Source organism: Phalacrocorax carbo, chromosome 18 (assembly GCF_963921805.1).
Source record: "Phalacrocorax carbo chromosome 18, bPhaCar2.1, whole genome shotgun sequence".
Classification (NCBI taxonomy): domain Eukaryota; kingdom Metazoa; phylum Chordata; class Aves; order Suliformes; family Phalacrocoracidae; genus Phalacrocorax; species Phalacrocorax carbo.
Window position 1 is genome coordinate 4,320,149 of NC_087530.1, and position 14,277 is coordinate 4,334,425.

The 14,277-nt window shown below is 50.8% G+C and overlaps 1 protein-coding gene across 4 annotated transcripts in view; it reads right to left on the bottom strand.

The window, feature by feature from the left end:
• RXRA (retinoid X receptor alpha) overlaps positions 1-14,277 on the bottom strand; it is a 123,280-nt gene that overhangs the window by 12,208 nt on the left and 96,795 nt on the right. For all 4 annotated transcript variants that reach the window (XM_064468935.1, XM_064468937.1, XM_064468934.1 and 1 more), the window contains 4 exons: positions 12,101-12,270; positions 6,337-6,466; positions 1,377-1,509; positions 163-254 (listed from right to left, as the gene is read on the bottom strand). In XM_064468935.1, coding sequence (XP_064325005.1) covers positions 163-254; positions 1,377-1,509; positions 6,337-6,466; positions 12,101-12,270 — 525 coding nt within the window. The remainder of the gene's footprint in view (positions 1-162; positions 255-1,376; positions 1,510-6,336; positions 6,467-12,100; positions 12,271-14,277) is intronic.

A 14,277-nucleotide genomic window follows, 5' to 3' on the forward strand; every position in this document is an offset into this window, starting at 1 on the left:
AGCACTTAATTTGGCTTTCATCCTTGCCTCACTTCCTTCTTGCCCTGTCCTCGGAGTTGGGTGCCCTTGGTTATTTGCAATGGAGCTTTATATGCAAGAAAAGGAGCCAAAAGGACACAGCATTAGCCAAGAGAGGACTGAAGAGAAGGTAATGGCATGTACCGGGGTTGAAGAGGACAATGGCTCGCAGGCAGCCTAGCTCTGTCTTGTCCATCTGCATGTCTCGCATTTTTGACACGAGTTCTGTCAGTACTCTGCAAAGGACACAGAAATCACAGGCGTCAGCATTAAAAAGAAATGGAAAAACACCCAGGTGTTAGACCCAGAGTGAGGTCCTCCGGTGCATGGTTAATGAAGTCACGGGATAGTGCTCGCTTATACCAGCTGAGGATATTCCCTCATTTTCCTCCTGTATCAAAAATAGCTCGTTAGGAACATCAATAGTTCCTGTGAGATACAAGAAGGATGGTAAAAATTGGCTTCATACATTCACTGAGAGGCTTTGGCACCTGAGAAAGCTGCCTAAAAATAAAAAATAGTATTAAAAAAAAAAACCCAACAGGTATCTAAAAGCAATTTCCTCTGTCGGTAATTTTTATTACTCCCTTTGCTCTTACTGCAGGTGTCGGTCTTGAAATATTTTCCACTGATTGCCCAGTTTTTCCTGTTATGTGTTGCAGTGAAGTCATGATCTTGCACTTATGACCTCACAGGAAACAAATGATGTCACCCAGGTCCAAAGAACAATTTCCTTGTGAAGAAAGGTGATTTTGTTTCAACTAAGCTGTAGCAAGATGAGTCTTGGGCAGAGAAACAAGCCACAATTTAAGCGGTGTCTGGAGCCACACTGTGGGTCAAACACCCTGGAAGTCTGGCTTTAAAACACTTTCCCAAAGCACGAGATTAAAGAGCCCTCAGGATACGCATGTGGAACCTGCTGGGTAATATTGGTGCTTTTTCATTGTGAAAATAAAATCACGTCTTGCTCCAATTAAAGATGAAAAGAAATAAAGGAGCGGCCTTCTCGTAACATTAGAAGGCATCTGGACCCCATGAAAGAGGCTTTGATTTGCACTGGGCAGCCCTCTCCCCGACTATTTCAGGCTGCTGGTTTCTGCAGGTTTAAGAGGAGGGATTTAATGTCATTGCCTGCAGCGAGGACCACGACATTTCCATGCACGCCATGGGATGGACACGCCTCAGCCCGGGCTCCTCTGACCACGAGCCCACGTGCCAACGCATCTCCATCCGACCCCTCGAGCAGGTTGTAACGCCGAGAACGGAGGTAGACCGGTGCGGGGACAGAGACGGGGGTGTCTAGGCAAGGTGGCGTGAGGTGCGTTCCCCACCATCCCTCCCTCCCTCCCTCTGCCCACCTGTCGAAGATGGCCCCGACGCCAGCACTGTGCGCGCTGTTCCGGTGCACGTGGAGCCCGGTGGCTAAGAGGATCCCGTCTTTCACGGCTATGGAGCGGTGGGAGAAGGAGGCGATTAGGAGCTCATTCCACCCTGGGGAGGAGAAAACAACCAAGGCCGCAGGTTAGAGCCATGGGGTCCTCAGCGGGTTTGGAAATCAGCATCACCTCCCCGGCGCTAAAAAGAGACGAGGGAACTGCTCAAGAACCGCCTTTGCTAGAGTAACGAGCCTGGACATAGGAAGGGAGGGGGGAGCCAACCCTTTCTTGGATGTCAGGGAAGGAAAATAACATTAAGGAACAAATGCACTAAAAATATAACGCTAATAAGGGAAGCAGTTTCCTCTATAAACCTTGCAGGCACCAGAGCAAACAGCTCTCTGCCCTGCTCCTCTCGCTGTGAACCTACGTGTGGGTGTGGAGCCCTGCACTCCGCCTCTGACCTTATACTCCAGGCCTCTGAGCGGTTAAAGACCTATTAACGCTTTATATCAGCTAATCGGGCTCATTTTCAGGCCATTTTGGGGCACAAAAGTTAATTCACCATTATTCAGCTGTGTAAATCAGGAGCATGAAAACTCCTTGCAGGTTTGTTGCTTCTGCCGTATAAATACTGGAAGGGATTGCCTCTCCTCTCGCCTGCCGCTCTACAGGGATGTCCCACGTCCGACACGGCTCCACTAACAGCTTTCCACACCTGCTTGGAAACCAACGTTTGTCTTTTTTAACCGGACACACTACTTGAGCAAGACAGGAAAACACATCCTCTAAGCCTGGACACCACGAGAGCACTCTGGGCTAGTTACAAATGGGGAAGGGAAGGGAGATGCAACCTCCCTCCCCGCCTTCCAGCTCCTCTTTCTAATTTAACACGTCTTCAAATTCTTAAATCTGCTATCAGCAGACTTCAAGAACGCCCAAAACAAACCCACAGCAAGAACAAGCGCTGTGAAGTTTTGAAGGGTGAGATTTTTGGTGACTTTGAACCAGGCTAGGCATCTTTGATAAGACAAGATGGGTCTTCTGCAACCCTGGGGAGCCTTATGCTCAGCACACGGCTGATCTACCCATCCTGAAAATGTTCTGGTGTCCAGAACACAGGGCTGCTTGGCAGGGTCCAGAAATGTCAGGATATTTGATTTATTTATTTTTTCCCAGGCTGGAAAAGCAATGCAAAAACATCCTTTACCTTCTCTCCTGCCACAAAAACATGTCTTTTCTCACTGACTGGAATAAATACAAGGTCCGTATGTGCCATATTTACCTACTGTTGCAGAGGTGGTTGTGCCATTAGAAATGTTGACAAGGAATAAAGTTCACTCTTTCCTAAGTGGCCACAGGACGTTTCCACCCCAGTCACAGGAACATTTTTTTGGCTATTTACTGGGCGAGGCCTGGCACTTGCAGAGGGATTGCAACACTGTGAAACCCAGGGAGGATGGAGGAGAAGATGTGGGACTGCACCGGGAGTCTGCAGGAACCATACTCCGTGGCTGAAGAGGACGTCCCAGAGCCAGACCCACAGAAAGGTGCCGTGGGTGCCACCCACCAGCCGTCACACGCAGCCCCACAGCAACTCCACACGCAGCCCCTCCATGCAGCTCCACCAACAGAAACCAGAGCTGCTTCACGGTGTCCCTCCGCGACACCAGCTTTCACAGCTCTGCCCTGACTCTTGGCCATGACCCAACACCCTTCTCCCGCGGCTCCGCACAGCTCCAGCGGTGCCGAATCCAGCCTCTGGCTTGCCAGGAGTACGTGCAAGTGGTGAGGCTGCGGGGTGCTGCCAACATCTGTGCTGGGCTTATTCCAGCTAACGAGCACCAGATTAATCAGCATCCTTCAGCTGAATTATTCCCGTTTAGAGCTGGGTGTTTCAGCTGAAATGGGGAACCTATTTCTACCCGGTGCTTTCACCGGAGCATCCACAAAGAGCTGACAAGAAGAGGCAAGCAGGAAAAATTAGGTATAACCACAGGCAGCAAATCTGAGTTAGAGATCAAACAGGTCTACCCAAAGAGTTTTGCATTTCAACCCAAGCTCTGGAGAAGCAGAGCAGATTTCTTTGACTCTTGCGACTCCTTCTTCATCGAACAAGGTGGCTCCCGGGATGCTCTGGCTCCTCTGGGGTAGGGAAGGCACCTGGCAGCGCAGTGACCATCGTATTAATCCATCTCACTACCAAGCTTCCCCACCAGCACTATAAAATGAACTGCAGCTGCAGAGATGTAGTGCTCAGCATCCTCCGCCAGGCTGGCCTTGATGCAGAGGAAACATCAGGTTATTCCCGTCTCAGCCATAGCAAGGTTGGAAACAAGAAAACCCAGGGAAAGCAGGCTTTAGAAGTTGGATTTCCTTCTCCTCCAAAAAGCTCAGGGAGGGAAGATTTTTAAATGATTCAGGATTAGAGGAAAGCTGGTGCTGGCCCATCCAGCACCGCTCCTCCAAAGATGCTTGCTCCACTTAATTTTGCCTCCAAGGATGCATGATCGAACCTGACTGACGCTCTTAGCTGAACTTTAATACTTCAATATTTCATGGGCAGCTGTTCTCAGCAGACCGCTCTCCCCACTCAATAATAGATAGAGCCACTGGTTAAAAGACTTGGGGGAGGTTATCTGAGGCCCCGACAGAGGTGCTTGGAGCAGGGAGCCCATCAGGGCCGCTCCGGGTGCTCGGCCTGGCTCATGGCCATGGGGTTAGAGCCACCATGAAATCTGGGATGCGATGGGGTCTGCAGCCCCCTCTCCTTCCTGTGGAGCGGCCCCTCCAGGATGCAAGCTCGGAGTTGGTCATAACAACCACCAGCACAAAGGAGAGAACATCAGGTCAGAAAAACCTCCAGTTCAGCTTTCATTAGTCGTCTTCTAAAGAGAAAAGGAAAACCTTGAACTGTTGTTGTGGCTGTTTCCATTTCACAAAAGAAAAAAACAGCTTTTTGTCTGAATCCAGTTCTTCCCTGAGATATTTGCAGAAAGCTCTCAAAGATTTCTGTTGAGATGCTTCCCTTGCTCATCCACTCTCACAAGAGGCTCTAGAGACCCTCTTCAGAAATACACTTTTTGTATTTCCAGAGAGGGCCCTGAGCCAGCTCTGGCAATACTCACACCCACGGAAGAGTCAGAGGAGCACCCTCACCAAAGGGCTAGCAGGAGGCATCCAGGGAGGGCATGGGGCTTGGCCAAGTCTGCCGCAAGAATAAACCCCCCGAATACTCCATTCCCAGAATACTGCTGTAACCACTAGATGAAATGTGACTATGGAAATCTCCTTTCAGTAATATAAGAAGAGTGGAAAACCTACACCAGTAAACGGTGAGACTTAATCGCCCAGAAACCATCGAGGTCAAAGATTTCAGAGAGGTTGCAGGAGGGACTGGCTATTTGTATGCAGGGCCAAGGTACGCAGTTAGATTGGTTGATAGTCAATAAAAAAATGCTGAATGTATTAAGATTCATGCATTTGGGCTACAGTCAGCTTTGTTAAACAGAATAACAGCTGGTTTGTGTGGTGGGAAGGAGAAAAAAACAATTCCATCATATTCCTGCTCTGGAGCCTTTACACCTTCTCCTGAAGCAACCTGGAGAGACCTTGGACCAGAGGAGTTCTGGCAGTTCCTACCTTTTGTGTTGATGTGAATCCTTTGTACTTGGTTCTTTAAGCACTTTTCTGCCCAATTTCATGGGCATTTATTTTGAGGCACACACTTTCTAGAGTAAGAAGCCAGGAATGCTGCCATCAAGGTGGATCAGCAGTGTCTTGTCTACAGAGGCCATTAACTTGAGGCCAGAGAAGTGCAGAGAGAGGAGCACTCACCCAGTGGGGTTTTCCCCTCTTCAATTCCCTACAAAAGTGCATCTTGGGGAAAGAGAAGGAACTATTAAAACTACCAGGCACTTCAGAGTCCCCAGCTTACTTGGGTTTGGCTGCCAGACTGGTTCAGTGCGGGTAGCTCACCAGCTCTCCTGCCCTGAGGCTGCCCCTCTGCTCTGCACCACACTCCTCAATCATTCCCTTCTGAATTCCCTTGACTACTTCGAGTGGCCAAGGTGGGTGCCTCTCATTGCCAAGCAGAGAGCTGGGTGCCACCGCCAGCCGTCAAGGTCTCCTCATTTCCTCTCCCAGTCTCACCCTTCACATGGAGTTTGTCATTTGCTAGAAGTCACTTCATCTGTCCCACTGACAACTCGCCTTCCTCTTTGTTTAAGGGAGCAAAACTCTCCGCTGCGTCAAGCCAAAGCCTTTTTAATCACTTATCTGATGACTGGAGCTATGCAAAGAGCTTCATGCCTAAAATGCACCCTCATAGAGCTCTGCTCTTGATTTCTTGCCCTCCCCGGTCTTTGTGCGTAACTGTCAGCAGTAGAGGCTTGAATTTACTCGACGGGAGAAGACCCTTTTTACAGCTAACTGCTTTTTACCTCCCAAAGCCTCCGTCCTTGCAGACTCCCTGCCGCACGAGGAAATTTAAAATAAGCCCAGAGAATGTTATTTTCATCTTGGTGGGTGGGAGAAGGGGGTTGATATATTTTTCTCCCCTTTCTGGTTTTAATTATGATCAAACATTTTAGTTTGATGACATTTCATGGAGTCCCAAGCCCGCTTGGTCTTTCAAGTCTCAGCTCGGGAGGAAGGCAACGCGTAGCTTGGTTTAAATCACCCAGCGCACATCTCTGAGCGCCTCGCTCATTGGAGATGAAGCGGGCCATTTTTCAGCTGATTGGCAGCTGGTGCAACATTTTGGATCACATTCAGCAACACATCCCTTGGGGCTTTTTAAATCCCATTTAGCAAGTGAATTATCAGAGGCTATTACTCAGAATCAGTTAAAGGCTTTCAAGTTGCCGGGACCTGTCACTGTTGAGATGTAGCACTCCTCCAGCCCCGCGCCCGAGCCCGCGCGGAGACGGTTCCCACTCACCTGCTCTGAGCAAGATGACCTGGTCATCCAGGGGCAGCTCGGAGAAGTGGGGGATCCTCTTGGCCCACTCCACCAGGGTGAAGAGCTGTTTGTCTGCTGCCTGGCATATGTTTGTCACCGGGTCATTGGGCTGCCAAGAAAAGGAGATTGAAAAGCTGGGAGAAGGCAGAGCAAGGAGAAGAGGAGAGGCTGGAGGAGCAGCTGAAGGGTCTTGCTGCCTCCCTGCTGCAGGGAAGGACCCCGAAGTTGGGATCCCCCCAGAAGTGGACGTTATCAGTCACAGGGAAAGGAGGTGACTTGGCTTCTCCACTGTGTGGTTTTAAGTAGTTTTCAGCAAGCTCCAAAACAGCAACCAGGAGCGTTGAGACCCAGTATCCATCACGCTGGCTGATGAACCAAAGTAGGTCCAGCCCAGGGATGGGCAGGCTTCTGCACCCATGGAGCACGCATGTTCCCTGCTCCACAAACCAGCACCAGAGGGGGCATTACAGAAGAAAAAGAAAAACCCTTTCCTTTGAAATATTATCCAGTAACAAGAACCATCTGCTCTCGAGGAGGACAGTCAGCCTAAACACACCAAATCCCTGTTTAAAGGAACTGCTAACAGCTCAAGTGGGCTTGTGATTAGGAACTGGAAGAGACTGTCTAACCCCAGCATAGACAGACCTCGCTAGTACAAGTGTGTATATAGGGTTTAACTCTCTGGGCAGGGATGTATGAGCCCCTCCACATATCCCACTGTAATCCCTGCTTATGTCTAGCAGCTTTGATTGTACAATTATTTTTCTTCCATGTCCTTAAAAAAAAGCAGTTTCCAAATTGGAGGAGGAGTGTTTACTTCACCCCCGGATCAAAGGGGGAAAGGGGTGTGAGATCAGAGCGGTGGAGGCAGAGCAGATATGAATGCCAGCATAACCTCTCCCTTGAGCAAGAGTCTCTATTTCAGCAAGACGAGTCCATTTCTCACCATGAGCTGGCTGCTCTATGGCAAACCCCTCTCCCAGGCTGGGCAGATGAGGACCATGCTGCTGAACCTCACCTCTGTCCCCCGGAGCCATGCCCTGGACCCCTGCTCGGTCCCCTCTGCTGTCCCCTGGCAGCAAACACAAACTCTACACCTCAGCAGCCAACATCTCCCATTCTCCAGGCTTAAAATAACCAGCATCTGGCAAGCTCAGGGGCACCCGCCTTCAAAGTATTTTCACCTGTTGCATGCAGAGATGGATGGGAACGGGCTTGTGTTCAGTAGTGCAGCAGGGAGCATCGTTACAGGGGTTTTCCCCTCACTGCTCTGCCCATCTCCAGCAGCTCCCCGAGGGGTGCAAGGGCAGGGGAGCCTCGCTCCGAGGGAGCGGGGGCTTTTCCTGGGGGAAAGAGACACGAGCAGGGACGGGGCTCTTCCCCAGAAGAGAGAGAAAAGATGGGATTTCCTCTGGACAGCAGGAAAACCCTAAACTGGGTGTGAGGAAGAGCTTTACAGGGTTGTTTCACTGGAAACATGGGGAACGTCAGCATTCAGAGGCATTTGCAGGAAGCATGAGAAGGGATGGCCTTAGCATAGGAACATCACCAACTTCAAGTCATCTGAGTTTGGTCAGCAAGCTGGAGCAGCCAGGTGGAGAACCCAGGCGTCCCGGCTCCCGTGGGGCAGGATGGGGATGGAGCCCGGGACGCCCCAGAGCAGGACACGATTACGGGAGACCCCGTGCTCCAGCAGAACCTGTCCCATGAAGAGACAAGTGCCTGTACAGCCCCATGAAAGGGGTATTTTAGGAAAGCTAGATGTTTTTGCCAAAGATTTTATCAGGGGTTGCTTCTGGGCGGGTTGTCACCATCTCTAGGACTCACCCTGATGCAGCAAGCTGGGCTCCGGGTCTCCCAGCCTGGACTGTATCACCGCTGCTCTGCAGGCAGCACAAGTTTTACCCAGCCTTCGGTGCTTCGTAGAAAGCCTCAGCGAGGGGCCCAGCCTTTAATTACACCTCAGATGGCAGTTCCTGGAACCACCACGCTGCTTCCTGGCAGAACTTAATCACTGTAGCTTGAGAGGCAGCTAAAAGTATCATCCCTGCAGGCCGAAAGGGCCCTGCCTGTCTCCAGGAGGGGATCTGCAAAGCGGTGCTAGAAACCCTCCCTGTGCACGGTAAGCAAATCCCCTCCTGCAGTAAATAGCAAGGGCACGGTGCCGGAGTGTGACAGAATGAAAGGACACGCAGGCACCTGATCCTTCTGGAAAACCGGAGCTTGGAGGCATCTTCCAGAAAACGGTGACTTGAAACCAGCTGCTCAAAGGCCAATTAAGAGCTAACGGGGATAACACCTCTCAGTTACAGGCTTTGCCTTTCAGTGGCCAGGAGCCCATACGAGGTGGTGCTTAGACTGCAGGAGCCCAGCTTCACGGCTGCTGGGGACACGGGGCATAGTCAGTCCCAGCTCCCAAGGGACAGGGATCACACAGGGTCTGGGGGCTTCCTGGGGACACACAGTGCGGAGGAACCCTGCTCATTTACAGCTTGTGGGAACCTCCCAAAGGGTTTATCCCCTTTGCCAAGGTCAGAAGCCAGACAACCGTTGCAATTAGCAGCTATTTGCAGCAGCTGAAGAGCTGTTATCAGGGGCTCACCGGTGCAATTACTTCAAGTGAGTGTTTTAGTGATGGTCATTGAAACACTAGTCCTGGCGCTTTCCTACCACCCAAGGCAGGGAAGCAGATTTGCAGCAGCACATCCCTCTGTCTTAGCTGCTTTCTGCCTGGCTCAGCATCCTTCCCCGTCCTGCCCATGCCACCCGCAAGGATCACACCCCGCTGTACTCCCTCTTCCTCATCGTGGGCTTCCAATCATGAACATATCCCATCCTCTCTGGGGTCAATCAAGGTCTCAGGACAGAGCCATGGGTCCCCTCCCTGGTCACGTACTCAGAGCAGCACACTTCACCAGCAACAACGTGTTTACATACCAGGGCGACTGGAACAGCTCACAGGCTGCCGCCCCCCTCCCCTCCCCTTTTACCAGCTCCGAGGACTGTACGAAGCCCCACAGTTGGGTCCCACGCTGCCCTAGGTGGAAGATATCGGTGCCAGTGCCAGCCTGGCAAAGCAGAGGGACCTCCCTCCACCAGAGCTGGGATCCCTGCTCTCAGAGCAGCCAGGACACCATGGCACAAGGTGACAGTCACAGACATGACAGCATCTGGGAGAGGAGGGTGTTAACTCCTATAGCACCCTGCCACCTCCATCCCAGCCTGGCACAGCCCGGTGGAATCGTCCTTGCAAGCGCTGGAGCTCTCCAGCTCACCGGCAGCATTCAGTGCAGATGGACTAAGGTGCAGGGGTGCAAAAATAAAAGGACCCAACATACCAGACTAATAGGAAACAGCTTGTGCTTTACCCCGTGTCTATTAGGGACTGCATTTGTCTGTCTTTCCATCACATGGGCTCTCTGGGGAGGGCTGGGAGGAGGGCAGCTCCTCCGCCTTCCCTTGCCTCATCCAGTGGCCTCGTCACTGCGAGCTGCTGATCTCATACATCTCATACATCTGCTAAACCTGCTACAAATGTCACCTCATCGACAGAAGCCGCTTGATAATAATAGGGCATTTCAACAAGCCTCCTGCTTCTATTTAGATGCAACACACATCCTTGTTCACAGTAAAGCGTGTTGAATTATGCAGGAACCAGCTTTCAATTTGCTACAAGAAGCTGAGGAGACACAGTGCCAGACGAAGCCATTTATTTCAGCTCGCTCTCTGGGGTTTGTTTTCAAGTCAGCACAACACTGGCTACAACTCCCCTGAAGTATTTTTAATCCAGATAGCCGTCAGAGCCTCTCCGAGCCCCTCGCTAACCGCAGCTGAGCTGCCTCCTCCAAAGAAGCCCCCTGCAAGCTCTATGGCTGCTCTGGTCAGAGGGCATCGGTGCCTGCAGGGTGCAACTGGGCTCTCAAATGCGGGGGAGCACCATGGCCCTGTATCTGCTTCTGGGCTGTTTCACTGAGGAATCGACTCTGTCCTTAGCAGGAGGAGCTATGCACTGAAAAACCTCACCCAGCAAGCCATCCATAGAGCGTCCTTGTAGGTGAAGGCCAAAAAGAGCATCCCATAGAGGCAGCCAAGACTTAGACTCGTACAAGGAGCAGCCTGACTCTGAGATCTCTTGTCAAGCCCTGCCAGGTAAGGTGTTCCCTGCTCAATCCTCCAGCCTCATATGAAGAAGATATAAAGTACTATTGTAGCAGAAAATAAATACCACAGACTCCTCCTACTTCCCAGAAATACCTGCATTTCATCACCTCACAGACACCTAGGACAGAGCAATGGGCAATGCGGAGGGCTATCTCAGCGTACGTTCCTGCTCTCCCGGGTCAGCCAGCCCACATGCTCGCAGAGACCCAGCCGTACCTCTGCGTGCCCCTGGAAGACTGCTAGGCAGCCAGAGGCAGCCTGCTCCAGCCTCTCCCCTCGCCAGCCGCAAGCCTGGCAATAGCCAGCAGGGTATTGGGGTAATTCATACCCTCTGCAGCCCTGATGGCACCTTGCAGCCGCAGTACCCCCTCCTGCTAACAGAGCATGCCGTGGGATGGTGCGTGCGTGCCGGAAGGCATTGCCCTAAGGCAAATGAGAAATTAAACATCTGCAGCTGACCCTGGCCCCAAAACCACAGGCACAATGGTGCATGGCAATATATTTTTTTCCTCTCCCCCTCCATCTCTTTGCTTTGAGACTTCCCAGTCCCTCAGTATCCCAGGGCTCTCCCAGTATACCCAGGGGTGGGAGTAATTAGCCCTGCTCCTGACCCTACTGCTATATTAGTTGCCTCAATTGCAGTCCTGCCTTTTAGAGGCATTCCTCTATTCCCATTACTTTCACAGGAAGAGGGGCTACTGAGGAATGGGAACTGCATCCTAAAGGCTGTCTAGACTGGGCAGCAAGTACCTTCTCTGCAACAGGGCTCTTTATGAGGGCTTTGCACAGGGTCTATGCTAGCAACAGAATTTCAAAGGATAGGTTGGCTCTCACATTTGGAGGCAGCTGCTTTGCAGGGAGGCTTTCTCTAAGCAAGGCTATAACCTGCTGATAAGGGAATCTCTTAGGAAGGGGACCAAGACAGCTTCCCTCATCACAGTTTCTCACTCTTTTCCTCTTTCCCTGTCAGCTATCTCTTGTTTACACAAGGTCCGGTTAGAGCCTGGTTGCTTTGAGCAGGTCCAGTTATAATGCAAGCTTTGGAAAGCAACTTGAAAGCAACCTTCTCCAGGATTTTTTCTTCCTAGAGCCAAGCAGCTGTACAATTCTGCATCTGAAAAGTCACACCCCAATTTTACAACCCTTATCTCTTTGCACTTCAGCCGCACAGCTCTGTTTATTGGCTTGATTGGACTCTGAGCTCTTCACAGCATGGAGTGTGTTCCTGCCTTTTAGCACCGAGGACTGTTAACTAAAATAAAACCTTCTCTGTGACCCCTTCCAATTATGCCTTACAGTATCTGTTCTTTCACTCTGGCAGTGAGACAGACCAGTACCAGTGCTGGTGGCTGCACAGGGGTGGAGGGGTTTGCTTTCCTCATGCTCTCCTCTAAGCTCAAACACGGCATCTACAGCAGAGCTAAGAAGTCGCATTTCTGAGCTCTACTTCTTTCTTTTCCCATAAGATACCTCCGCTCTGACCTAGGCCCACTGCTGTATTTGTAGGTCAATCCTGAGGCCCCAGAAACCATCCCTCCTGCCCCGTGTCCCCGGGATGGGGCCAAGGGGAGAGGTGTCTTACCGAGCTCGGCGTCAAGCCCATATTTGCTTCAATGTACGTCTCTGTCTTTGGCTCCACTGCGAGTTCAGCTTCCAAGATCTTTTCCACGGGCATGTCCTCGTTAGCGCTACTTGTTGACTCCACCTCATTCTCATTGCGGTCCTTCCCCCGCTGTCTCTCCTCCTGGACGGCTGGAAGAGGATGGAGAAGGGACAGTGTCAGTCTAGGGCTCCTGGCCATGGTGTCACCGGCTGAGCTGGGACCCCGACCCCAAAGCTCCACGGAGCTACAGGCGTTACTTAGCCATGAAAACCTAAAGCATCCTCAGACCTCTATGACCACAGAGACGTCTGATGTCTTGTTCTCCCACCTGACCCTTCCACCAGTGTGGTCTGTGGGTCTTGGGCTTCGATAGTCCAAGGCGGGTGAGGTCTGGGGAAGCCACTGAGCAGCCCTGGCCTGGGAGAGCTGCTCCGTGTGTGCTCCTCTGGGAGCACGGTGAGGGAGGCTCCTGCTCAGACCTGGCCTCTGCTGGGAAACTCCCCTTTCCACAGAGGGAGAAGCCCGGAAACAAAAAAGTTAAAGACAAATGATGAAAAGCAGAGGAAGCAACATGGTGAGTCACCGCGGGAGAGGGAAATGGATAGGTGAAGCAATAGCGTAAGGGAATCCTAAAGAAAAGAGAATCAGTGAGTTTAAAGCATAAGTCCGGAGTTCAACCATCTTCTGAGCCTGTTAGTGCTGATTTTCCATCACGGTCATGCCACGCATCTAGTTCCCCAGTCCAGCAGTGATGGCTGCCGCCGGGCTCCGCAGCAGCACGGTGCTGCCGTGGGACAGGAGCTGGGATCTGCCGGCAGGCGCTCTATGCAAACCACCATCCTGTCTTTGTCTCTGGGCAATTTCTAGACAGGAGAGACCTGTCCCAAATCCTGTGTGGTAGGAATAATCTAGCCAGAAGCATGTCACATGCTGATGACTTAATGTCTGAGCAGTACTTAGATGAAAAACACTTATTAGATGCTAATAACATTATTATTAATGATCTCCCTTTGAAACCAGGACACATGCTTTCCCTAAACCTGGAAAGCAGCATTATGCAGTTACATCAGTAAGTATCTCTTTCTCAGTCATCCTGTTACATATCCTAAATCACACACTTTTCCACACACCATTGTTTCCCACAGCACGTTTTAGCCCAGTCCAGTCCAGAACAGCCCGAGCAACAGGAGTTTCCACCACTAGTCATGAGAAAAATTCCCATAACTTATTCAGCTTTTTGCCAAGGACTGAATGAGGCATTCAGTAATGTAAAAAGGCCTGCTATTTATTGACAATTATCCTAACACTTTACTTCTCTGCTGAATTTGAAGCTGGTTATGTGATGTTAAGAGACAGCAGCAGGGGCATGGGTATTGTTCTAGGGAAATCAGAGCTGCCTGTAACACAATAAGGCTTCTTAGGCGATCAGTGGGACCAGCTCTACGCCAAGTGCAAAAATAAAATCTAGAATATAAAACTTATTTCTTAAAAAACAGGAAATTAAGACACATGCCAAAAGAGTCCTATATGGACGTTGATTCCCATTAACCCAGCTCCACCCCAGCACGCGAAGGCCTGGGGCTGATTTCCACTGCTCGCCCTCCCCTCCTGCAGCAGCCGCCGGTGCAGTGTTGCTGTTTGCTGCATGTCAACAGTGTTCAGGCTCCTTCCATGTGAAAGCTGTTATGCAAAAAGCAAGAGATTATTTTTTGCAAACTGCTCTCAAGTTTATGGGCTGCAGAGGCTCCCAAGGCCCACGCAATGTTTTCTGCTTGGTCTGCCAGAGCCAGGTAAGCTGCTGCTGTCAGAGCTCAGATTTGTGTCATGGCTTTTGTCCACCTGGCTCTTGCCTAGCACAGATTCTTCTCTTCACTTTTTCAGGCCAACATAAAATCCTGCTTAAATTTCTCCCCCCACCTCTACTCCTGCTTTCTCAATCATCAAAAGGCTAGAAATTTTTGCTTATTGCCAACCCTTCTTGAACAGCACAGATGCATCAAAACTCCTTTGGGCACGTTAGAAGAGATAAAACACCTACTAAATAACAGAAAAGCCTAAGAGAAAGGCAAACCGTCAACAAACGAGATTTTATAAAATTACTTAAATGCCAAAGACCTGATGCACAGACGCAGCAGGTCTCAAGATAAAGGTGCAAA